This window comes from Epinephelus moara, chromosome 9, assembly GCF_006386435.1.
Source record: "Epinephelus moara isolate mb chromosome 9, YSFRI_EMoa_1.0, whole genome shotgun sequence".
Lineage (NCBI taxonomy): Eukaryota > Metazoa > Chordata > Actinopteri > Perciformes > Serranidae > Epinephelus > Epinephelus moara.
Genome location: NC_065514.1, coordinates 19620654 through 19645413, shown reverse-complemented (window position 1 = coordinate 19645413; position 24760 = coordinate 19620654). Strand labels below are relative to the sequence as shown.

Genomic DNA, 24760 nt, shown 5'->3' with positions numbered 1-24760 from the left:
ATCTCATAATATAATGCTCCTCCTGTTATTATTATTATTATGATATCTGAACGGCATCACAGAGCTATAAAATCAAATCTATTTGGACAGTATGTGAGTATGAAACACAGCAATCTTCTTTAATTTCCTCAGAGAGTCCGACTGTTAGCGCCTGTCTGAGTTTGGACCCATGCACCATCACTGCAGGTTATAATATGTCTGGCACTTCTAATAATATGTGTCACGATGTGAACACCTCATGCACACCTCGCTCCTTCGGTCGCCCTATAAATTGTTTGCCTCATCTTCACTTGTTGAGAGCAGCTCGGGCTCCAGTGCTTCCAGTGTATCTGTGGAGGATCACGACCTCTGCTGCAGATCACTCTCTGAATCATTCTTTAATCCTCTGACTCTTCAGGTTTGTTCCTCTGTGGCTGTGATTATTGTGGTTTTACAGTGTGTGTGTGTGTGTGTGTGTGTGTGTGTGTTCCTCGGCACCTCAGTGTGTGTGTGTGTGTGTGTGTGTGTGTGTGTGTGTGTGTGTGTGTGTGTGTGTGTGAGCTCAGCACTGCGAGCAGCTCTGCTCCTCCTTCAAGTAGCTGGTGTCTCTCTGTCTCTCTCTGCATGCTGCTGCAGATCACTCCAGGGTCGTCTGAGGAGCGCGAGCAGAGGACGATTGCAGCGATTTTTCTTTTCTGCAAAACAGCAACACACATCCAGACGCAATGCAGGTACAATTAACACTGATTACTGTTTGTTTTCATTTACTTATTGCTGGAATAGACGCGCATGCAAACTGATTAATCGTGGTAATATTCCTTTATGTGCTGATATTACAGTTTGTTGCTAACTTGAAATGGTCTTGGTACTTTCTGATTCATCTGCAGCAGAAAGTCTGAAAACTGAACTTAACATGAGAAAAATCACAAGACCACACATTTTATTGAGGCATGCATTGTGATTTACAGTGTTGGAAGAAGTAGCCAGGTATACTTTAGATGCAGCTACTGTAAGTAATATTAAAATAGTCACCTACAAGTAAAAAAATCTTACTTTTAAAAATTCTCTTAGATTTAGTGTCAACATTGGGGGACCAAATATTAAACTGAGGGTTTGGGGGGTCCTCCACCAGAAAATTTTGAGCATTAAACATTTAATTTACTGCATTTTGGTGTTTTTGATGCACCAGTGTGTGTAATTTCTGCATCAATTTATGGTGGAAAAGACTTTAATTTTGTCAAAATTAAAGTCCTCTGCTGCTTTCATGTTTTATTGAGGGGGACAAATGCATGTTCTAAATATTGAGGGGTACGCGTCCCCTGTGTCCCCCCTGAAATTGACGCCTATGCTTAAAGAGGTATGATCAGCAAAACATACTAATCAAAAATATAAACATACTAATTGTGCAGAATGGTCCCTTTCAAAGTGTGATATATACTGTACTACTGGGTTAACATAAGCAGAATTGTTATGTCGGCTGTTTAATATCTTTAACCACTTAATAGCTGTTGCATAATTTAATCTATAAAAATGCATTACATATTATTTATTGATCATATGTTTTGTATCTAATGTCTGTTTAATATATTTATATATGATATAGTGGATTAAATGCACAATATTTACCTCTGAAATGTAGTTAAGAGGAAGCAGTGGGCGATATGGAGAAAATCAAATATCTCGCTGACCTTGATATCGATATTGTGATGATATTGTGGGGTTGACTATCTGTGCTGTCAAAAAATGTTTATACAATGAGATTTTTGGTAAATATTCACCAGTTATGTGAGTATAATGACGAGAACAGTCTGGTAAGTCCTGAAAATGTCATCACTTTACATCAATGCAGCCTTTAAAACCTGGGAAAGACAGCATTTATGATTTAACGATATCCCAAATTTAAGATGATATTTACTTTCTTATCACAATATCAGTACGTTGATATATTGCCCAGCCCAAGTATAAAATAACATAAGAATAAAGTCCTTACGTAAAGTACAAGTACCTCAAAATCTGATTAAAGTGCAGTGCTTGAGCTGAATTTATGATTTCAACCTCTACATATAATTAAAAGGGCGCATGCATTGTATGTCAAGCTAAGCTCAAGGCAGATACTAATACGATATTCTGTGTTTTTCATGAATATGTTAAAGTGGAGTTTGAATGACTTCAGGCCAAAACATCTGAGCCATATGGCAAACAGAGATGAAAGGAGGCCAGGAGCATCACAGGTGGTAAAGAGTTGTGTCAGGCTGTGCAGGCGGCAGGACTGGAAGCCAGCACACAAGCATAGGCAACATATGTGATGATCAGTGGAGGATGGTCGCCCACAGCGTTCACGGTGACTTGGATGATCACAGGGAGCATCTCGCAACTCGGCACACATGACATCAGTCCTTTGAATAATGCAGCTCTCTTAACCCAAATCATCTTACCCGAACACACGTGGTTGCATGTGTGTGTGTTCAGTGTGTTTTAAGTCGTTATTGTGGCTTTTGGAGGATCCATAGAACGTTTCACTCGTAGTCATCTTTCACCTCACCGTTGCAGCCAACTCTGATCTTTTATTGATGCAGTTTTAAGGAGTGTGAATTATTGAGCGACATTCTCGATGCTCTGTATGCTTTGGCATCCTTTCATATTCAAATAGGGGACCGGGGGGACAGACGAGCTCCCGAGACAGTAGCTGTACCTATTTTCTCTACAAAGTCTTTACATTACAGCCTCTTAAAGCTCTTTACCACAGGCGAGTAAAAAGACTTTGTAGAGACAAAGAAAAAGGATTAAGAGAAGCAAAACAAAGCCAAAGAATTATCAAACTGTCTCCAGAGAACCAAACGAGAAAGGAAGGAGGAAGCGTCTGAAAGGCTGAACATGTAGTAGAGTCAGGCAGAACGGTATAGGGTACAATCACAGTGACAGCAGCTGTGAGTCATTCATACTGTATGGGACTGAAAACCAGTCCAACAAAGACGTGCCTCAGAAAACAAAATATTTAAAATGGGAACACAAACGCATCACAGTTATCATCCTCGCATTACAGCAGATTGGTTTAAATTCCCCCCTTAAAGCTTTATTATCGCCATTACGTTAATGTGAATATAGAGACAGTGACTCTGGTGTAAGAGGAGATGTCATGTAGTAATCAAAATACCTGGAAACTAGAGACCATCTTGCAATGGGATCACAACAACTGTGACACTGATCTTAAAACGAATATGGGCCACTTGCTGTTGTGTAGCCTAAATTTATTGTAAAATATGCTAACATATTCCTGTGTCACAATTTGTGTAGGGGCTCAAGTTATATGGTTGTTAGCGATGGAGGACTTTGTTTTTACCTCTTGCTGTCAGTTTTCAGGAATATACGGACATCGCCTCCAAATATATTCACGGTCTGGGCCTCTTCCTATCAACACAGCTCAGACAACACTAGAGTCCACCGGTTACATCAGTACACTGTAAAGAACTGCCTTGCCCATCACTAATTCACACCCCTGTTCTTATAAGTCCTCATTTTACAAGAATATTTGATTTTTCCCAATTCTTTCTCTCTTTTTCCGGAAAGTATTCATTCATTATTAACATTCAAAACTCCTTCTTTATCCTTTAATCTGTATAATGCATGAAAAAGAGAACACCATTTCACAGAACTGTGTAAACTCATCCCTTCTTAACTGCGATGTTTGTTGCTAGACACAAATGCAGCATGAAGATGCAAAAAGTCTCCAAGAATCTACGAGAGCCCTGCTATCTCATACAGATAGTCAACCCTTATTTTTTTCAGCATTTGAGTCTTTAAGTATTGATTACTGAGGTATCGATCTGTTCAAACATACTCACCAGTTGGCTGGATGTCTGAATGTAACTCCTGCTGCTGGTCCAGCTGGCACACTGTGTTTTATCTTAGAAAGCTATGAAAGCAGATCCAGCTCACCAGTGCCAAAGCTCCTGTTATGTCACACCACCTTGTGATTAAAAACCTACATCAATATATAACTTGTCCTTCCAAAAAGGCATTTATGGGAGGTTATACCAGAGGAAACTGTGCTTAAATTGGACTCTGTGTAAGACAGCACCTTATATGTAATATGTCTCTGTTTCAGGGTCTTACATTAAGTGTTAAAGACCTTCTGCTCTCTGTAATGTACCAGACAGTGGATGACAGGCATATAAGGCAAGTTGCAGTGAAGTTGGGGGCATTTCCTGCCTTTCTTAGATGTAGTGCAGTAGAGACAGGACATGAGGGAGATGATGTGTAACAAAGGCCGTAGCAACAGGAGAACCAGGGACATTGCAATTACATGGTCAGTTAATTTTCTAAATCCAATCTACCAACAACAACACAGAGAGTCTGCAGCCATACTAGTGGCTCTGTGAGGCTTTTGTTAGGCACAATGGTACTTCGAACTAAATGTTAACATGCCAATGCCAAGTAGGTGTAATGTTAATTGTGCTCACCATCTTAGTTTAGCATTTTAGGATGCTACTATTTGCTAATTAGCACTAAACACAAAGTACAGCTGAGGCTGATGGAAAATGGCAGTCATTTTGAAGGTGACTGACACTTTTGACCCTATAATGGTGCTAGATGAAAAGTTAAGGGTCACTAAAGTTATTACATTTCATCCCGAGGTGGACACGAATCATTGCACCAAATTTCATGACAATCAATTTAATAGTTGTTAAGGCAGTTTACTCAAAACCACAAGCAAGAACTCAATGGATCTCTAAAGTCATAAGGATTCATCCTCTGGGTACCATGAATATCTGCACCAGATCTCATGGAAATACATCTGATAGGGCAGGGATGCTGAACTTGCTTTGCCCAGGGGCCACCTCTGCAAAATGGCAGGTGGCCAGGGGCCAGTTGCTGATAGCTTGTACAGATCAGGTTTACACAGAGGAGTTTCTAGGACTTGATGACATTTGGGGCTTAGTCTGGACCTCTGGCAGGGTTCAGGGGGATCCTTCCCTGGCACTTTTTTGATAAACAAGCTTTGTTTTGATGCTTTTTATGTACCCTGGCACTTAATTTATATTAAAAGTGCAAACAAAATTCACATTTTGGATCAACTTATTTTCATTGTGAAAGAAAATGGATGGGAGGCCACATGGCAAGTTTTCACTGGCCAGATTTGGCTTACTGGCCACTAGTTGAGTATGACTGTAATAGGGCCCAATTGTTGAGCTATTTCAGTCTAGACTAAAGTGGTGGATAACAAAGGAGGGGAGAAACCTACACCCTTATGCTAGCTGCTATGAACAACCTGGTCTTACTCCCAACTCATCAAATACCAAAGCCAGGTCAGTGGCCCTAGGTGTCAGACATGCTGCACTGAGGCACCCCTTAGCGGCAGTATGAGATGCATCAGGTGGCAGCATTTTTTGACGCTCCAGACAACTACCGTAGTGTAAAGAGCATGAGAGTTCATCTAAAGTTTGTGCAGGAAGGGAGGTGGATGGGTCAAACAAACTCTGGATTTTCACCCGGGAGACCACTGTTCATTTCCCATGTGAAACCACAGTCCGTCAAGTTATTTTAATAACAACGTAGTGTGCCAGTATGTGTAGCGTGATATGCAAGTGACATATGTCACATATGTCACACATGTCACAGATGTCATGGATGTCATGTGACACTAACGTTATTTTCTTATTTTAAGTTAAGGCATTATGTTGTTTTTTTAAACCTAACCATGTCCTTTTGTTGCCTATACCTAAGGACGTACCTAGAACACAAGGTTGTTGTTTTTTTAACCTATGCTCTAAGTTTATTTTGAAAAGGCACTATGCATTTAACAAGCAGAAACTGTACTTTTCCTGTTGAAACAGAGGTGTATTTTGAAAAGACATGATTCCGGTAACAAGCGTAAATTGACACGCTGTCCCTGAGCATCCAAAACTGACACTGGACGGACACCTAGCATGTCATAGTTCTACATGTAGGGCCACTGACCAAGCCTCTGTATTTGACGAGTTTGGAATGAGAATGCATTAAAACCAATAACAGGGAAGAAATTACATCTGGGTTGTGTGTCTCTGTGTGGTCATGTGGACCCTCTGGTGGGGACTCCTCAAAGTGCAGAAGCACTATGAGGTCTGTCTTCTCTTTTCTCTCTCAGCGTACGGTTTCTTTTCTGTCTTCCTCAGGCGGACGGGAAGGCAGTGGATGGTGGCCTGCTGCCTGATGCCAACGGGAAAGACCCAAACCAGGGTGGACAGACAGACGGCTCCAAGTGGCAGAAACCACGGCTCACGCGTAAATCTCTGATGAAGTGTTGTCTCGTCAAGTGGATTATCGCCAGCACCACACAACAAGGGCCAGGTACAGGCACATAAAGAGGTGCACCACCAGGCTAACGCGTTACACAACAACAACACAGTGTATCTGCATGATTGTGTGTGACAGCAGGCGAAGTGGGACTCACAGCACCGCAGGAGGAGAGATACATAGGAGGGCAGGCCTTCAATCTCCTGCACTACAGAATGCATGAATTTTAAAACATCTGCTCCATCTACTGTATATTCTCGCCCTTCTTTCCCTCTGTTCAGTATTTACAGCACAAACTTCTCTCTTTCCTAAACGCCACTTCTGTTCAGCAGCTAATCTGTCAGTGAATGAGCCGCTGCCGCTTTCGCTCTCACCTCTGAATCTGCTTCAGAGAATCAAGTTTGATCTACCACAGCTTTTCCTCCCCATCTATAACACTCGTTTGCCATACCTTTTCTCTCATAGACACAAACACACATTTCACATCAAGAAATTTAAAGAATGATTTCATACAAAGGTCTACCTTTGTAGCAGCAGATTCTTAAGATGGGGAGCACAGTGTCTTACACTGACTGCCCCTAAATGCCCCCCTTTTTCTCAGCTTATCTAAATTATTGACATTGTCCTTCTGTGTGGGCAGACAGTGCAGACAGTCAGTTGTGTGCATGCACTTGACAGGCAGGACAGACTTTCATTTCTGCAGTCTATCCAAGCAAGATCTTATAGTTCCTTTAAACTACTTGTGATACTTTAATCAGCCTGTGTAGCAAACACTATGATGAGCAGATAAAATGTCTGTGCTGCAGCGTCCAGAAATGACCTGCTGTTGTCATTTTCATGCTGACTTCTCTCTCTGCCAACAGACAGATGGCCATGTGCCTTGGACAGGATGGTGATGTAAACAGTAACAGAGAAAATACTCCTGATGGCTGACAAACCATCAATTTGAACAGGCACATAATACAATTTAATAAAGTATGCCATCCTTCCTTTGGACTCTAGCAATGAAATGTGCTCAGTCTTTTATTTTAAAGGCCTCTAAGTTTATCTGCAGTAGGAATGTTCTGAAACTCTTCTTCACCATTAAACTCTACAAGCTCAATTACATCATCGTCCTCACTTAGTAATAATTTTATCCATCAGGGATGTTGGTTACACATTAAAATTGAAAAATGTGTTGAGGGTTTCAGCAGATCTTCTCCACTTTATAACCACTTGGTCGCCACCTACTGGGCTGCAGATGTTATAGCACCTGAGTGTCTCTTGCACCACTGTCTCTGTGCAGTAGAAGGTGGTCGGCACTCAGTGTCTCACACAGATGTATCTCATGCAGAACAACCCAATAAAAATGCTAGGTTGCATTTAGAGGCATGCTTTCACAGAAACAAATATACTAACTTTAGAAAAATATATATGCTGGAACATGCAGAGTTACTGTGAACCAACTACAAGGAACTTTTGGAAGTGAGTAAAATAAGATATATTTTTGTTTTTAATGCTATTGTCATGCTTTTGCAGTACAAAGAGGAGCCAATTGCAGGACAGCTGGCAGGTGGATAAAAGAAAAAGAGAGATATTATGTAGCTGGTAAGAGACAACAAAACTGCAGAAGCGGACAAACTCAAAGTACAAGAACTAAACTGAGCACCAACCATAACAGTAAATGATAACAGGGAGGCAATCCAGCAAAGAGCACTACTGACCTACACAGACGACCAGACAATGAAAGAAGGACAGCACACAGACTAAATACACAATGAAATAATTAACTAATGGAACTTAGATGAAGTGGAGAGCAGACAAGAATAAGCACAAGGACATGATATGACTCACACGCAGACTGACTACGAATAAGACATGAAACAGCAACAAACAAAAACCCAGGATCATGGCAATTTTTTTTTTTAACACAGCTGTTTGCAGGATGCAAAGCGATGAGGTAATGTATGTATTGTGGCTGTTTATTATTAACTGTAATATGAAACAAAGTAGACTTTAAATAAATAAAATAGACATATAACATACTTTCTGGGGTGCCCAGTAGCTTAGTAGGTTGGGAAGGTGCCCCATATAAAAAGGCAGCGTCCTTGCTGCAGCAGCTGTGGGTTCAATTCCAGCCCAGTTCCTGCATGTCATCCCCCTTATCTCTCCCCTTTCACTCTTCAAAACTGTCTTGTAATTAAAGGCAAAAATATAACCACAAAATATAACATCAAAAATAAAATTCTCTACAGAAAATCTCCTCCTGCTTCCTTTTAACTGGCTAACGTACTACTTACTGGGATGTTTTGCCTGGGAAAATATAAACACAGGCTCTTTTCAGTCTGCATGCTGCAATCGTTTCATCTGCAGGGAATTGGACTCGGGGACAGGCATGAAGAATAACTATATAATAATAACCAGTCTTCTTGCTGTTTGACTCATTTGTTTATGCAGGTCATACAGAGGCATCAGTATTAAATTGAGACTGTTCTATAACCAGTTAAAAACTCCTTGTAGCTGCTTTAATGATGTAAAAAAGATGTCAGGTTTCGTGATGCAATGCACAACAGGGTTTACACATTGTTGCTTCTCTCCTTATAAAAGTGAGAATAAACAGTCATTATCACTCCACATCAGCAGAGGATGTTGCATGTTATGTTTTCTATGATCTGATAACAGAGGTTTTTAGATATGTTCTGTCTGTGCTACGCAGATAGAGCTTTCACTTTGCCACCTCACTCTTTAAATGAACCAGTGTACTCAACACTAAACATTAGCAGACCCACTGCTGACACAGTCTTGTCCAGCTCCTATACCGTACTCATCCAGAAATGACAAATCATTTTTTTAGTCTTCAGTCTTAATGTGGTTTTTTGAATGCCCTCCTATAATTGAAGAACTGCGGGTTGATCTTGAACAAATGATTGCAGCATACTATGTGAAGTGTCTTTGTGTTGCTCCTGAGTTTGAGCTGTTGTCTAATTAGGTGCGAGTAAATTAAACAAAGGTAGTGGTAATGTGTGAATTGGCCAAATATTTCAGAGGTCAACTGGACAATAAATTCCCATTATGGCTGCTGCTGGGACTCCTGCACATTCTTCCCCTTGATAACTGTATAAGAGAGAAAGCTATGAGTCATATTATATTATAGAGAGTGAAAACATTTGCGCTTTGTGTCAAATCATGTCAGCTGTTAAATGTCTATAGATGATGAAAAGTGACATTTCAATGGCTATGAGTCCATTTTAATTTTAGTTTTTCAGTTGATTAATGTTAGCAATGCACATTTGAAAACTATGTTTGACAATGCAATTCAAATTTTAATTAAATTGGACAAAATTCATATGAAAGGCCAGGGGGATCCCCCTTGGCATGGTGCAAGGTGTGTGTGCAGCCTCTCCAGAAAGATAATTTCTTGCCAAAAATAACACTCATAAAAATCAATGAAAGACTTAAAAGTGTGCGCTACGAAAAAAATGTCTGAGAGACAGCAAAGTTCAGGGGTGTTTAACAGTGTGACGAGAACTTGTGTGACAGTTTTTGATAGATGGGCTCGGGCTCTGAGCTGTAATGTTGCTCTCACTGCAGTCATTAAGACCTGATGGTGAGACTGATGGCTGCACTGTCTGCATCTCTGCATGCTTAAGCCACCTCACTCTTGTCTGTATTTAATAGAAGAACAGGGATAGATCAGCACTTAGGGTGCATTAAACAGTATAATGCTGCATTATTTTTATGGCAGGCGAGTTCCCACATGAGCTCATACATCTTGCATGTTCTGTAATGGCTGAGTGTGTTTCTGTCGGTGAGGTCAGATTAACCCACACATCAAAAACACAACACAGACACACACACAAAAAAAAATCCATATATGTATGCAAAGGGTAACTATTGCACCTTTTTTATTAGCTGCGTGATTCATCACTGCCATCTCACAGTTAACACTCATATAAGACAAAGATAGGCACAATATTTTTTAGAAGATTTGGTTGTTTTATTACACCCTGTGAAAGACAGGCTTTCCCCCAAGTCTTTTCTGACAGAAATGTATTCATTACAACCAAACTACGACTACTAACTACTTAACAGGAGCAAGCTTTATTTGTTTCGCACATTTCACACACCAGGGAAGTTTAAAGGGCTTTACAGAGCAATAATTCACAAGAGAGGATCCAGATTTATGATAAAAGCATAAAAGAATAAAGAGGAAAAAAAGATTTAATAGGGAAAATTAATTCTAAATGATTTACAATTTTGAATAAAATCACCATTAAAAAGAGCAAAAGTGCAGACAAGAGGTGCAAAGATCAAAAGATTATTTAAAATGATTTAAAGTGAAGTTTAATAAAGTCGCAGTGCAGTTAAAATCAATACAGGTATATGAATAATAAAAATTACACTGCAGAGTAAGAAATGAATAAATATTTGATTTAATAAAAGGCAGCAGCAAAGAGATTAGTCTTCAACCTTGATTTAAGAGAAGTGAGAGATGGTGCAGAGCTGCAGTTTTCTGGGAGTTTGTTCCAGATATGTGGTGCATAAGAGCTAACCACTGTTTCATCACATTCAGTCTTAGTTTAGTCTTTTAGTCTTTTTTGCTTTTTTCATCATGCCTGTAGGAGTAACGTTATTCTGGCTGTTAGAAAATGTGAATCCCAGGCAAAGTCATTGTGCAATGTTAAGTCACAGGCATCTTTGTCACTAGATCAGTGGTTCCCAACTGGTGGGTCGCAGTCCAAAAGTGGCTCACGGGTCCATTCTGAATGGACTGCAAGTGACTCTGAAACATGTCAGAGCTTTTATTTTGAAGTGCTGTTTCCTGCTGTAGAGTAAGTGACTAAAGCTGAAAACACACAGGTGCCGCCACGGCATGGTGTGTCAAGTGCCACCCCTAGCACACACTGGACGCGTCGTGCTGCAGCTCGTCAACAGACAACCATGCAAAGTTATTACTACTTTTACTGAAAGATTTGTACTTCCTCCACCTCTGCATTAACTTAAAATCATGTGTGAAGAGCCCCTAATTAAACTTGATTTCTCACCTGAATAGCCGATCTCCAGAGCTATGACTCACCAGGCAATATCTTTTTGGCCATTGTCTTTATAATGGTAGGATTGTGGGTTGTTTAATTCAGAATATTTCTCAACCTTAACTACAAGTCTCCCCTTATCCATTCTTCATCACACACAAGACAGCAACATCTTTTTCATCAAAGGTCAGGAGAAGAGTCGAGCTGCCATAGGAGCAGAGAAAAGGACCTGCAGCAAGAGCTGGTATGTACGAGCCGAGAGAAAAGTGGGGGGAAAATGCATTTCAATTTGGGGCGGCAAGGCTGGAAATAGGATGGTGGTATGAAGTGCTGCAGGGTGGCGCATCCAAAAGTGCCAATGTGCATCTAGTCACCGCAGCAGACGGAAAACTAGAGTCAGTGAACTAGCTTGACGGACTTGGCCAAACGTAAGTATGACACTAAATGTATTAAACTGCGTGAACTTTGAGCTAATGACTAAGGTGACCTCGGGAACCTGGGGCTGGACCAGTTGGGAGCCACTGCAGGTATGCTATTTAGCCTATATGTGTACCAAATTTTATGGCATGCCTTCGAAATAGTTTTTGAGATATTTCAGTCTGGATCAAAGTGATGGAGTAACCAAACGATATCCCTGGAGCCACGCCACTAGCATGGCCAACAAATACTTCATAAAGTGTTTTCTAAATTGGACATCAGGCAGCAAACTCATGATCAAAGTAATTCACCTTTAGAGGTATTTATTGATGTTACAGAGCTGTTTTTATGAACATTGTCATGGCATTGTGGGATAATTAATCTGGCATAGTGTCCACTGATTATATTCTGTAATATTTCACCTCGTATAGTCTGAAATGTACATACTGTTGATATCATAGTAAAGTTTCAGACATACTTAAAAATCTCACCTACTGTTTTAGTGTACAAACAGTATGTAAGTATGGAATTTTGGATGCAGCCATATACCTGGGACATTCCCCTGGGTGCTCTCAGTGTCATCTGTAACACCTTTCCCAATTCATTGTCTATGGAGCAGCTCAAGACTTTGTACTTGATGATGTCACAAATCTAAGTTAAACACTTTAGTTGTTGGATTATGGAGAGAGGTGTTCATGTTTAGTAATATTTTCGGACTGTCTGAGGTCACAGGAAAAACATGTATGTGTTTGGTAAATGGGTACAGTTCCCCTTTAATGCCGTGGCCTCAGTTTACTATTAACCATGCTGACGCACTTTGGCAAACGAGCCTTCTCAAGCTCCACAAGAGCTGCAAGGTTTTTTATAGACAATAAGCAGTAAGGAACTATTGTGACGTATAATAGGCATCTAAAGAATACAAACATAGACATCAAAATCTCACCCTGAGACGTCGATTGCAGGCACACAACTGCTCCTTAGGTGCGCTGAAGTCATAGTATCGAATCGTTTTGTATTTTTGGAGTGGCACCATCCCAGTTCATTAGTTATCTCAGTAGCTGTTTGACTCAGACATTAAAGACGAGTCCATTTACATAAACCCTCCCCGGCTATCGAAATGCATTTCTGGCCCGCTTTCTCTCCCTCTTCTAAGACCAATATTTTACCTCTCGACAATTGATTTGCCCTCCACCCCCCTTCGTACTTTAACTGAGTCCATTATGTTGTGCAGAGTCATCAGCTGTGAACTATACTCAGATTCTTCTTCACTTTCATAGTGCGCCGGCACATTATAGTCATGCAAAGACTCACTTGTGTCTTAACAAAAAGTGGAAAAGTACTTTCAGACAATTAATACTCAGCATGTTTGTTACATGGAGGATTTACAGAAGCTCCAAATTGACCTCTGAGGTGTGCAGCTCGCCCTTGCAGCACAGATATGATTCACTTCGGCTCGACTATTCTTAACTACAATGTCATAAACGAAGCACCGTTTTTACAGTCACAACGGTCACAGTGTTTTTCAGCTCTGAGTGAATCCTCCTGAGTTATTGACCGCGTGTATGGCTGAACGACCGAGTAGATACAAGCAGCGCCACACAGGGCAGGGCAGGCTCCTTCATTCTAAGTGCTGTTCATATCCCAGCCATCAGCGGATGTGGATCAATGCTTGGTTTTACAGCTTTGCATCCTTGAAATGACTGAGCAAATAAAGACAGCTTAGACTGTCAATCAGAGACTATTAGTAAAGAAATTCCTTCAGTAACAACCCCTCCCTTACTAACCTCAAACACACACACACACAAACACACACACAGAGCTCAGGACAGAGTGATAGGAGATGGAGTGAGTGGGGGTGGAGCCCCTGAGTTGATGGAGTTGTGGGAGAGATCCTAAAATGAACTGACCAGGAGGTAAAATGCCGGCGAGTAGTAACAGAGATGGATCGTGTGCGCGTGGAGAAAGCTTTGGATCATTTTGGGGGATTAAGGCTCTATGAATTTCTCTGCACATGATGGACTTCAAATTTGTTTACTTAAAGGAGGATGCTCTGTGGGCTGTCTTTTTTGTGTAGCTGGTCAGTGGTCTAAGTCTTGGGTTTCATTTAAGTGACTGTAACTGCTGATGCCTGTGCAAAAACACTGATAAAAAGCACGGGGCAGGAGGAAGTTAACAGTAAGTTTTTTAAAAGGGCTTTTGCACAGGCGATATCTAATGCAAGGCAACAATGGGATTGGATGGCATGGAAGTAATTGCCATTGTTGTCGTCATCGGACTGTTTGTTGTCGTGCTCAAACAGTTTGGGGTTTGGGAACCTTTGTCACTGGAAGGTAAGAACTAAAGACACGTTTGTGCGTTTAATTTTTTGTCTTTGGTGCTCTGTGTGTCATTAGAACAATAATCTTGTTAAACTTCATTGTTGTTTGAATTTGTTGATTGTAATAGTGATGCTAAAATTATGAGTAAGTGCAGTCACACAAACGGGCTGTGAAATATTCAAGGATAGGTTCACATAGAAAGAGTTTTTGGTTGCCTTAATTGTTCATCATTTGCAGCAATTGAGAACTTTTTAAGTTAAAAAAGTGACTCTATCCTTTAACTGTGTGTTCACTTTGTCGGTAAATTTTGGTAACTTGTAGATATCAAAGCAAATATTTAACAGCTCTGCAACTTTCTTCTTCCCCTCTCATTTCTTCATCATCATCTCCTCCTCATCTTTATCAACTTACCGTTTGTGTTTTTGCTCTTGTACAGATGGTGAGTAGCTCCGCTGGTACTCCTCCGCACATTATTGTTAAGTTTAATTTGAAACCAGCTAGGGCTGGGCAATATAATATTTTATCGATACTACTGACTAAATATGGTCTTAGATTTTGGATAATATACACCTAATATTGTAGTAATTGTCCTTCCTGGTTTTAAACTCGGAGAATATAAAAGAAGGAACAGTCATGACAACAGTGACAGTGTTCAAGGAGCCAGACTTCAGTGTCAGTTCTATTGGAGTCAGTGGGTCGGGCACTGCAAATCACAGTTTAACCCATCATATCTTTGTTGTTTCACCTTTGACTGAAAAATCCCTCCACCAGATTAAAAAACACGCACGATGTGATGCTTACTGATGGGGTTTTTTTTTTTCAGTGAAATATGTGCATTTGTTTTACTTTACCTTTACAGGTCCTGCAGCTGCAGGACAGAGCCATGACCTATTTGGGGACCAATAACAAGGAAAATGAATATGCACATTTAGATTAAAAACATCAGTTAGCATTATGTAATGTGTGTTTTTTAATCTAGTGGAAGGATTTTTCAGTCAAAGTTGAAACAACAAAGATATGATGGGTTAAATGTGATATGTAGTGTCGGCCCCACTGACTCCAATAGAACTGTCGGGCTCCTCGTACGCTGTCCTTGTCGTCATGACCGTTCCTTCTTTTATATTTTCCTTAAAAGGCATCATTACAGTGAAGTGATGATATTTTCTGAACTTATCAGACTGTTTTAGCTGCTCAATTATTTCCCTTTACTCATTTAGATGTTATATCCACATTACTGATGATTATTTATCAGAATATCTCATGTGTAAATATTTTGTGAAAGCACCAATAGTCAACCCCATAAAATCAATATTTAGGTATTTGGTCAAAAATATTGTAACCTTCGATTTTCCCCATATTGCCCAGCCCTACATCCCAGCCGTCTCTGTAAACTAATTCCCCTTAATTTTTTAATCGAACTCTAGGGTGCCATTGTAGCTCACTTGGTACAATGTGTACCATTAAGGCTGAGTCCTTACTGCAGCGGCGGCCTGGGTTTGGGCCCTTCGCTACATGCCATCCCGTGCCTTTTCTGCTCATCTGTAACTGTCAAATAAAGCAGAAATGCCCCTCCAAAAAATCTGCTTTTTTTAAAAAAAAATTGAACTGAACAGCTCCGTCCCTTTGGCTGATACAACAAACCCTTCACAGTGGACATGTAGACTTGTCAAACACAGGTGTTACTGATGAGATTAATTATGGTTGCATTGAATTCAGGTGTGATGGTGTGCACTCTGCTGCAGAAACTTCATCAGTGGTAATTAGTGACACCTGTGATTATGAGTCAATGGCTGTGTCTTAAATCACTCCCTATTTGCTACCCGCTTATTTTATTTAAGTGTTTGAATTATCAGTGTGAAATTTACACTTTATTGACCTCAAAAATGGAGCAGGAAGACTGTAGACTGCACATTTGACCATCCTAAATTCTTCATACCACTTTTTCTCCCACTTCTACAGCAAAAAAATAAAAATTAAAAAAAATCAAGTGCATAACTTTTGCTGAAAAGTGCACAAAATGATGATTCTTGTCAAAAATTTCCGTTTATTCCTCACCATAGAATAAACTTTTGTGTACTTATGAAGAAGCAGGGAGTGAATAAAAGGGGGAGTTATTTCAGACACTGTCAAAGTGTCCACAATTAGAAAGGTGTTTATTTTTTCTTTATAGTATATCTACTTATTTCCTTAAACCACCCTAATATTGCCAAGCTTCAAGGTCCTTTTACTCTTAATTTTTACCATTTATCTGTCAAAAAATGTCCCTACATCTTTCCATCTGTCTCATCTTCAATCATATTTAACCTGTACTGTTCATTTTTCTTACCCTCTTTTATCTCCAACCCATCTCCTTGTCTCACCTTTCCTTCTTTTCCTTCAAAATCTATATTTTATTTGTGTAAAGATGGTGAGCATTTTCAGTTCTGTGACGTACTTTTTTTTTTGCCTCCCATCTCTTTTGATTTTCCAGTATTTTCAACTCCTCCTCTCCCCTTCCTTTGTTTTTTTCTTTCTTTCTGGTCTTACGGCTATGTCCTCCCTCTTTTCTTCCTCCCCCCTCTTTTCCCTCCCCGCCCCCTGTTTTCTCTGTTTCCCGCTGACAGACAGCTGTGACAGCGACCTTGAACTCTCCATGGTGCGTCACCAACCCGAGGGCCTCGATCAGCTCCAAGCCCAGACGCAGTTCACCAGGAAGGAGCTCCAGTCACTTTACAGAGGCTTCAAAAATGTATGAAAACAGTTAGCACAGTTGGCCGTCGCTGGTCATCCAAATTCAATTTGATATAAAAGAATGAGCGTCTGTCTTTGCAGACCTTATTAGATATCAACAACAGTAAAAGAAGCTCGAGGGTGCAGTTGAGACTGAGCAGAAACACAACCAACATTCAGACACAATTTACAATTCCTTAAATAAACACCACATGGCCAAAAGTATGCAGACACCCAAATATTTCACCCATATGTGATTTCAAACAGTACTCTGCTGCTATAACAGCCTTCACTCTTCTGTGAAAGTTTTCCACAATATTTGGGGACCTGGTTTAGGGTGTGTAACCACCATAGACTGTAATAATAATGGACGTAGCAACGATAACATCACCCAATGGTTTGTGGACTCTTGGACTCTTGTTTAAAGCAAGGGTGTCAAAGTCATTTTAGCTCAAGTAGCCTGTAAATAACAAAGCCTTCAAATTTGTCTCTATCTTTTAGTGTAGAGAAAACATTCACAATTAATGTGAATTAACTCACCCTCAGAGTGTGGCTTTGATGCTGATGCTATTTTGTTAGCAATAAAGTAGCTAGCTTTCACAGCCGCGATGCTGATCTCTCGGCTTGAACTAAAATCAGACTTACGTTTCGTCAAACCTGCTAACAATTAATTTCTCTGTTCTTAGTTGTCCTTACAAATTGTTGAATATTTCACCATAATGAGTTTGATAGTGGCATTAAATATAATATTCCATCAGCAATGAAAGGAGCTGTGAGCATGCAAAGCTCACTGGCTTCCCATTTACCTCTGTGAAGAAATAGGAGCTGGTTCATTTGGACAAATAGGAATAGCTGTGCATTTAATCGAAAAAGTGGAATTACTGACTTCTCTGCAATTTTTACACTTAGCAAAGTCATTGAGAGGGCCAGATTGGACCCTCTGGCAGAGCCGAAGTTAACATAATTGGACAGGAGGCTGCCACTGTTGAGGAGCAGAGGGTGGATCTGACTTAGAAGCCAAGGATGCTTTCGGCCTGTCACTCAAAGCGTCTCGCCCTTAATTATGCTTAACTTTAAGCCTCAATAAATAAGTAAAAGGGCAAGTTATATAAAAATGTACCCCCTGTACAGTTCTCATATAGAGGGAAATTAGCTGTAGAGATCAAAACCATGTTTTGTTTTGTTTTGTACCAGGCTGTAAACATGTTTAGTTCTGCTATAAAGTTAGGCATTTTAAATTGGGGGTCTATGGGCATGACTAACTTCTGAAGTCAGCCTCAAATGGCTCTCAAAAAATCTTTGGCATTTCCTTGTTTGTTTCATTTTTCAGCCCCACAGGTTGCCGCTTGGTAACCACACAGTATGTATGTTTTGTGCACGTGTATAGGTGTGTATGTGAATATGAATGTGTAGTCAGTGTAGTAGGGACTTCACCGTGGCCTTGCCAAGACTGTTGCCAGTGCCACAGAGTTGGAGGCACACTACTGTGGAAAATTGTGGTTATAGTCTTTTTTTGTGACCTCGTGAAATGAAGCTATGACTCCTCGTCACAGTTGCATGTGTTGCCTTTCTAAGGCAGTTTTATTGGAGTACATTTTAGATGCTTGAAGATGTAATTCACAACAGATATCAGAGGAAAGTCTTTTTTCTTCTACCATAATTATTGTTGATGCTGATGTTTTTTGTTCTCAATTTTCTATCTTTTGACCGCTCAGTTTTATGTGATTACCTTTCAAGAAAGTCTTGACCCAAATCTTGAGAGTCAGTGGTCTCAAACATTAATTTGAAAATGGAAATATGTAGATTTATTTGATTGATCAAATGTGTCTTTTGTGTGTTTTTAAAGATCCAGTGTGTAGGATTTAGAGGCATCTAGCAGTGAGGTTGCAGAAATGTGTGCCAAGTGTGTCGGAGAACTACAGTGGCCGACACGATAACACAAAAACCCCAAAACTCTAATGGCCTTATCTAGAGCCAGTGTTTGGTTGTCTGCTCTGGGCTACTGTAGAAACAACATGATGGACCCAGTGGAAGAGAACCCGCTCTTTATGTAGATAAAAAAGGCTCCTTTTAACGCAATAAAAACACTAAGATTCTTATTTTCAGGTGATTATAAACAAATGAAAACATACGTATGAATATTATATTCCATTTCTTCCAGTAGATGCCCCTAAGTCCTGACACTGGACCTTTAAATCTTTGTGTTCTGCCAACACAAGCACATGCACGACTGCAGGAGCGGCAGGATATACATTTTTGCAGACTGCAGAGGCGGGTAATGGATATCAGCAGTAAGTGGCTGTAATGTGCCATTAAAGATAGCAAAGTGTCATCTAAGGAGGAAAAAGAAGAAGAAGAAAAGCTTTACACTTAAAAAAACTGGCAATGTTTAATGAGGTTTGTGGGGTCTTAACGATACACATGATGAGATGTGGTGTAAATGTTCAGTGTAAACAAAACTGTAATGAAATCTCCACAGGGCGCCTTACTGTTGGTGGCTGATGGCTCTGTAAGTGACATCTCATGATAAACGTGCCTCTGTAGGACATTTTAGTTTTCAAAATCTAGTGCTTTTTGCTCCATCGTTGTTGTGCTATTACTGAACTGCAGCTTCACTAAAACAGGATGTGAGAAATTATCACACCAGTTTGTACACATGTGCTATTAGTCTTTCCATCACTGCACCACTCTGGGGGGCCTGTATCGTGGGGATTTATAAAGAAAAAGCACAAAAGGCCTCAGTCAAGCTTAACCTGCTCCTCTTGCCCTCTAGTGGCCATAAACCTGCACGTCTGTCAGGGACTGTCTGCAGTATACAATGATATAACATCAGTAACACTAACTTTAAACACTAACCTCTTTATAATAATAAAAACTAATGCAAGCACTCACTTAAATTATGTAAATATTTTTCTTTCAACAGGAATGTCCCAGTGGGCTGGTGGATGAGGAAACGTTCAAGTCTATATACTCACAGTTCTTCCCTCAAGGAGGTACTGTTTGTAACTAATGAACTGGTATCACAGACCCAGTCTGCTATTATTTTTTTTAATATATATATATATATATATAATTAAGTTAAATTAAAATTAATTTTTACTTTTTGAATTTTTTTTATTAAATACATTNTTTGTAACTAATGAACTGGTATCACAGACCCAGTCTGCTATTATTTTTTTTAATATATATATATATATATAATTAAGTTAAATTAAAATTAATTTTTACTTTTTGAATTTTTTTTTATTAAATACATTGTTTATATTATTATATTATATATAATATTTATTTTATTATTTTTTATATTTTTATTTTATATTTATTTTGTTCAATTAAAATTAATTTATACTTTTTAAAATAATCTTTATTATATATAATTTATATTATTGTATTTATATATATAGATATACATGTTATATTTCTTTTATTATTTTTTGTAATTGTGTAAATTTTAAAAGTTAATTAAAAATGTCTGAACAAACAGAATTAGTCCACATTACCAGTAATATTTTAATTATCTGAAATAGTAGTATTTCAGTTTGTGTGGACTAAAAAAAAAATGTGTCACATTTCAACAGTTCCTGTTAATTTCCAATCCTGCCTATTCATTTGCAGATGCAACCACGTATGCACATTTCCTGTTCAACGCATTTGACATGGACAGAAATGGCTCCATCCGGTTTGAGGTGAGTTCACTTAGGAATGCATGTTTGTTAATAAGTTATCATGGGCAGCCAGTACAGTGATTAATAATAAAACTTCTTCTTGCTTTTACAGGACTTTGTGATAGGATTGTCAGTGTTGCTTAGAGGCTCTGTAACAGAGAAACTGCGGTGGGCGTTCAACCTGTATGACATCAACAAAGACGGCTACATTACTAAAGAGGTGCATTTAACAAACCATCTTCATTTATGAGAAGTCTGTTGCAGTGTCCTCATCATTGCAGATGTACTGTACTGTGTCTCTCTGATTTCCTGCAGGAAATGATGGCAATAATGACGTCCATTTATGACATGATGGGCAGGTATACCTTACCCAGTGTACGAGACGATTCCCCCTCTGAGCATGTAGAGAAATTCTTCCAGGTATGTTTTCTCTGCAACCACCAAACCACACAGACTAATTCTTGGCATCTAAATGTATATGATTACACCCAGATGTTATACTGATCCAAGACCATGACATGTGTCACTGTACCTGATTATGACTCCACTCTTCAACAGAAAAGGAAATGATCTGTTAGAGAAAAGGGACACAAATTCTTTCCTTTAAATGTCATGACATTTTACAGAAAATGGATCGAAACAGAGATGGAGTGGTGACTATTGATGAATTCATAGAAACCTGCCAAAAGGTAAACCCACCATCAAACTTGCCACATGGTTATTGACCGAGTTCATGCAGCTTTGTACACAAGCACATTTTCTCTTGTCTCCTTCTCCCAACAGGATGAAAATATAATGGCTTCCATGCAGCTCTTTGAGAACGTCATCTAGCTGCTGCAGAGAGACGTGGATCGGTTATGCTGCATAGCGAGTGCTTCCAGCTGCTTCCGGGCCTGAAATAACTTCATTCATCCTGAGGAAGAAAAACTGGGTCGTGCAACACATTTTAATACAAATTGGTGAACACTATTACTTTTCCTGTCAAACTGTTCTATGCAGAGAAATGTGCAGAGTCCACCAAATCACCTGAGGATGAAATGTTTCTTTGCATGACAATTTTGTTTTTGCACATGATGGAAATCTTTATCAGATGAGCATGAGTGCTTGCCCAACTTTAAGAAGCATGTGATGCAAACCACAATGAACACAAGCGAGGGGTTTTACTGTTGAACACACTGGGCAAACAAGAATATTTTGTTACTGTATTATACTGCAAAGAAATTAATTATGTTTCTAAGTTCTTCAAATTTTTGTGTGTCATTGTCATGTTGACCCAAAACCTGCTGAAATAAATACACTATACACCTTCACACACTGATAACTCTCCTGAATATCTTTTTTTACACGACACACAAAGCTGGTGTCTGTGAACACAGTGTGATGTCCTCAACAACCATGTTTACTCCACACAAAGTCTAATATTTCACGAATGATTACACCAAATGTGTTGCAATATATTTGACCTTATATAACTGTAAAGCTCAAACAGCAATAAAACAAAATTCTGTGCAACTCACTGCATCTAGTCACATGGTAAATTGAATGTGTTAAGCCACTGTTCGAGTGATACTGAACAAAACGTGCCCCCAAGCAGATCTTCTATATGACATAAAGCAAAAATTCATAGCTCTTTGAGGGAACTGCGCCCAGTTCATCGCAATTTGACCATCTCATGTCTCGGAACAGTTATCTCTCTTGTCCTACATCCTCTATGCTCTCTTGTTTTGTACTTGTTTTGTATCACAGGCTTGATCTTTTGTACAAAACAGTTTAAATTCTTAAGGCCATCCGTCATGAGTTGTTGTGCTTGTGTTCAGTAACAGTTAACATACTCTATTTTGGTCTGCATGATGAATCTTTCCATTTATAAGCTAAAGAATGTTCTTATTTATAGATATACACTTGCTCCTCCGGACCAAATGTCTTTAACATCTGGCTGCACATAAACTGACACAGTAAAGGCACAAGCTAATCAAAGAAACACAACAATAAAGACTCGATATGATACTTCAAACATCTCCAATAGCCTACATTCTCTGTTTGAGTTGAAAAGTTTAAAAAGTCAGTTTCAAGTTCTGGATTTACTTTTAAAGGTCCCATATTATTCTCATTTTCATACTTGTATTCTGGGTTTCTACTAGAACATGTTCACATGCTTTAATGTTCCAAAAACAGATTCTTTTCCTCATACTGTCTCCTCTAAATATATCTGTATTCACCCTCTGACTAAAACGCTCCATTTTAGCTCCAGTGTCTCTACACCCCCCTCCCGGAAAATCCCAGTCTGCTCTGATTCATCAGTGTTTCCGAGCCTTCCACATCTGTGCTCTAGAGCTGCTGCTTCTTTGCGTCGAAAGGGGTCAGTTGAGGTGGCCCGGGCATTTGATCAGGATGCCTCCTGGGCGCCTCCTATTGGAGGTGTTTTGGGCATGTCCCATTGGTAGGAGGCCCCGGGGAAGACCCAGAACACACTGGAGGGATTACATATCCCATCTGGCCTGCGAACACCTTGGGGTCCCACAGGAGGAGCTGGAAAGTGTTGCTGGGGAGAGGGATGTCTGCGGTGCTTTGCTTGGCCTGCTGGCCCTGCAACCCAGCCACGGATAAGCAAAAGAAAATGGATGAATGGATGGATGGATGGATGGAAGACCAGAAAACACAGAGAAGCTCAATCTCTTAAGCACAGAATTAAGATTTCTGGTTATTATTGCACATATTATGATGAAAATGGCCTTCAAATGAAAAGCAGCAGTGCTGATTAATCCTTAAAGAAAGAATATTCTCCTGTTAAATATGCGTTAATGATTTACTGTCTTATAATAACTCCAGTGTATCTAGCCACAGGCTATCCTTCCAGCTAAACGGCCAGTTTAGGTTAAAGTTAAGTCGACAAACCATTCATTTCCCTAATCACTGCTGAGCATTAGACTCCTGTAGGTATAAACATGTACGCATTTAATCAAGAAAAAGAAGTTCAAACACACAGACCTGTGATAGAAAATAACAAGTCAATACACACAGTGATATATTTGTTTTTGCAGCAGCCTTTGCCTTTGGTAAATAATGGGAGAACACGAGGTGACTGTATGTAAAATGCCACCATCAGCCAAAATCATTCAACCTGTACTGTATTATTGATCTTGAACCAATGGCAAAGCGGGGTTTGTTTTGGGGAGGAGCTGTGCTGGCTCTGTTGAGTGGATGTTGGTGTGGTAATAATACTGATACCAAAATGCTGCTCTTCTGTGCTGTAAGTGTCCTCCAGCATCACGACCTCTCAGTGTGACCACTCAGAAAGGTAAAAAAGAAAAGACAAAATCTTTATTTTTGTGGTGTGAATTGTAAAATTGTTGATTTCAGCATATTTTATCTGTATTTTTTAAGATTTAGAAAGTACCTCCTTCTAGATGTGAGGCTTACATGATGCATGCATATCCTCGCTGTTTGATACTACATCATAAATATGTTCTGTAACGATCACTGCTTATCAGAGCCAGGGAAAACAAATGCATTATGAAAGGGAGAAATATGCATCACACACATAATGCCCAGCTAATCCCAGTGTTGACAGAGCTAGACAGAGCATGTGGATAGTTCTGGATCTCTGTTGTGTCAGGTCTGGTGAGCATGTGACTCTGGATGTGCAGGGAGCTCAATCAAAAGCTTTAATGGCAGTTTGAACGACAGCCAAACCTTCTCGCTTTGTCTCTTAGATAATAGAATAAATATGCAGCATAAAAACACAAAGACAGAGCAGTATCATTTAATTTTGTCAGCCTCAGGCTATTCACCCTCAGCCTTCACCTGTCACTCTTTTATTTATACACGTAGGTGTGTTTTGAGGGGTTCAGATCTCCAGTATGACCGGCCAGCAGAAGCTTCTCTTACTGTGGGTTTGGCTGTTGCTCATGGCAGCTCTGTGCCCAGGTGTTTACAGTAAGCGTGGAAGCAGCAAGAATAAAGGGAAAGGTGATGGCAGCAAAGCCCCTCCCTCCCAGGGCCGAGGCCTCTCCAAGCAGGGCCTGAAGTGGGCGGGAGCAGCAGCAGCCGGGATACTCGGAGGCACTGGGACCGGGTACGGGCTGGGGTTGTTCGGCAAGCCAAAGCACGGATCTGGGAAGCATCACAGCCATAAGACCTCCTCGTCTGAGCAAGATCAGCAGCTTTACCCCAAAGAAGGCCAAAATTTGCAAAAGCAAGATCTCTGGAGAGCATTTGTTAAGGCGGCTGCCCCCGCACCCACAGCAAACATCTTCCTCACGCTTGGACATGTGGTGTCTTTCCTGATAGCGGCCTGGATAAGAGATATGTAACCCAAAGTGTCATCACAAGGAAAGGAATCAATCATCAATAAAATAAATGCCCCTTTGAACAAATTGTCCTTCCT

The 24760-nt window shown here is 39.9% G+C and overlaps 1 protein-coding gene across 2 annotated transcripts; it reads left to right on the top strand.

Annotated features, from left to right (window-relative positions):
- Positions 1-589: 589 nt before the first annotated feature.
- LOC126395377 (calsenilin-like) lies at positions 590-21688 on the top strand. 2 transcript variants are annotated; one of them, XM_050052787.1, is made up of 9 exons: positions 590-710; positions 6132-6306; positions 16603-16727; positions 19632-19701; positions 20324-20394; positions 20486-20593; positions 20689-20793; positions 21000-21062; positions 21157-21688. In XM_050052787.1, the coding sequence occupies exons 1-9, from the start codon at positions 705-707 to the stop codon at positions 21202-21204; spliced, it is 771 nt and encodes a 256-aa protein (XP_049908744.1). In that variant the 5' UTR covers positions 590-704; the 3' UTR covers positions 21205-21688. The 2 variants fall into 2 exon arrangements, with proteins under 2 accessions (XP_049908744.1, XP_049908745.1); XM_050052788.1 differs by lacking the exons at positions 590-710; positions 6132-6306 and adding an exon at positions 13729-14011.
- The last annotated feature ends 3072 nt before the right edge of the window (positions 21689-24760 follow it).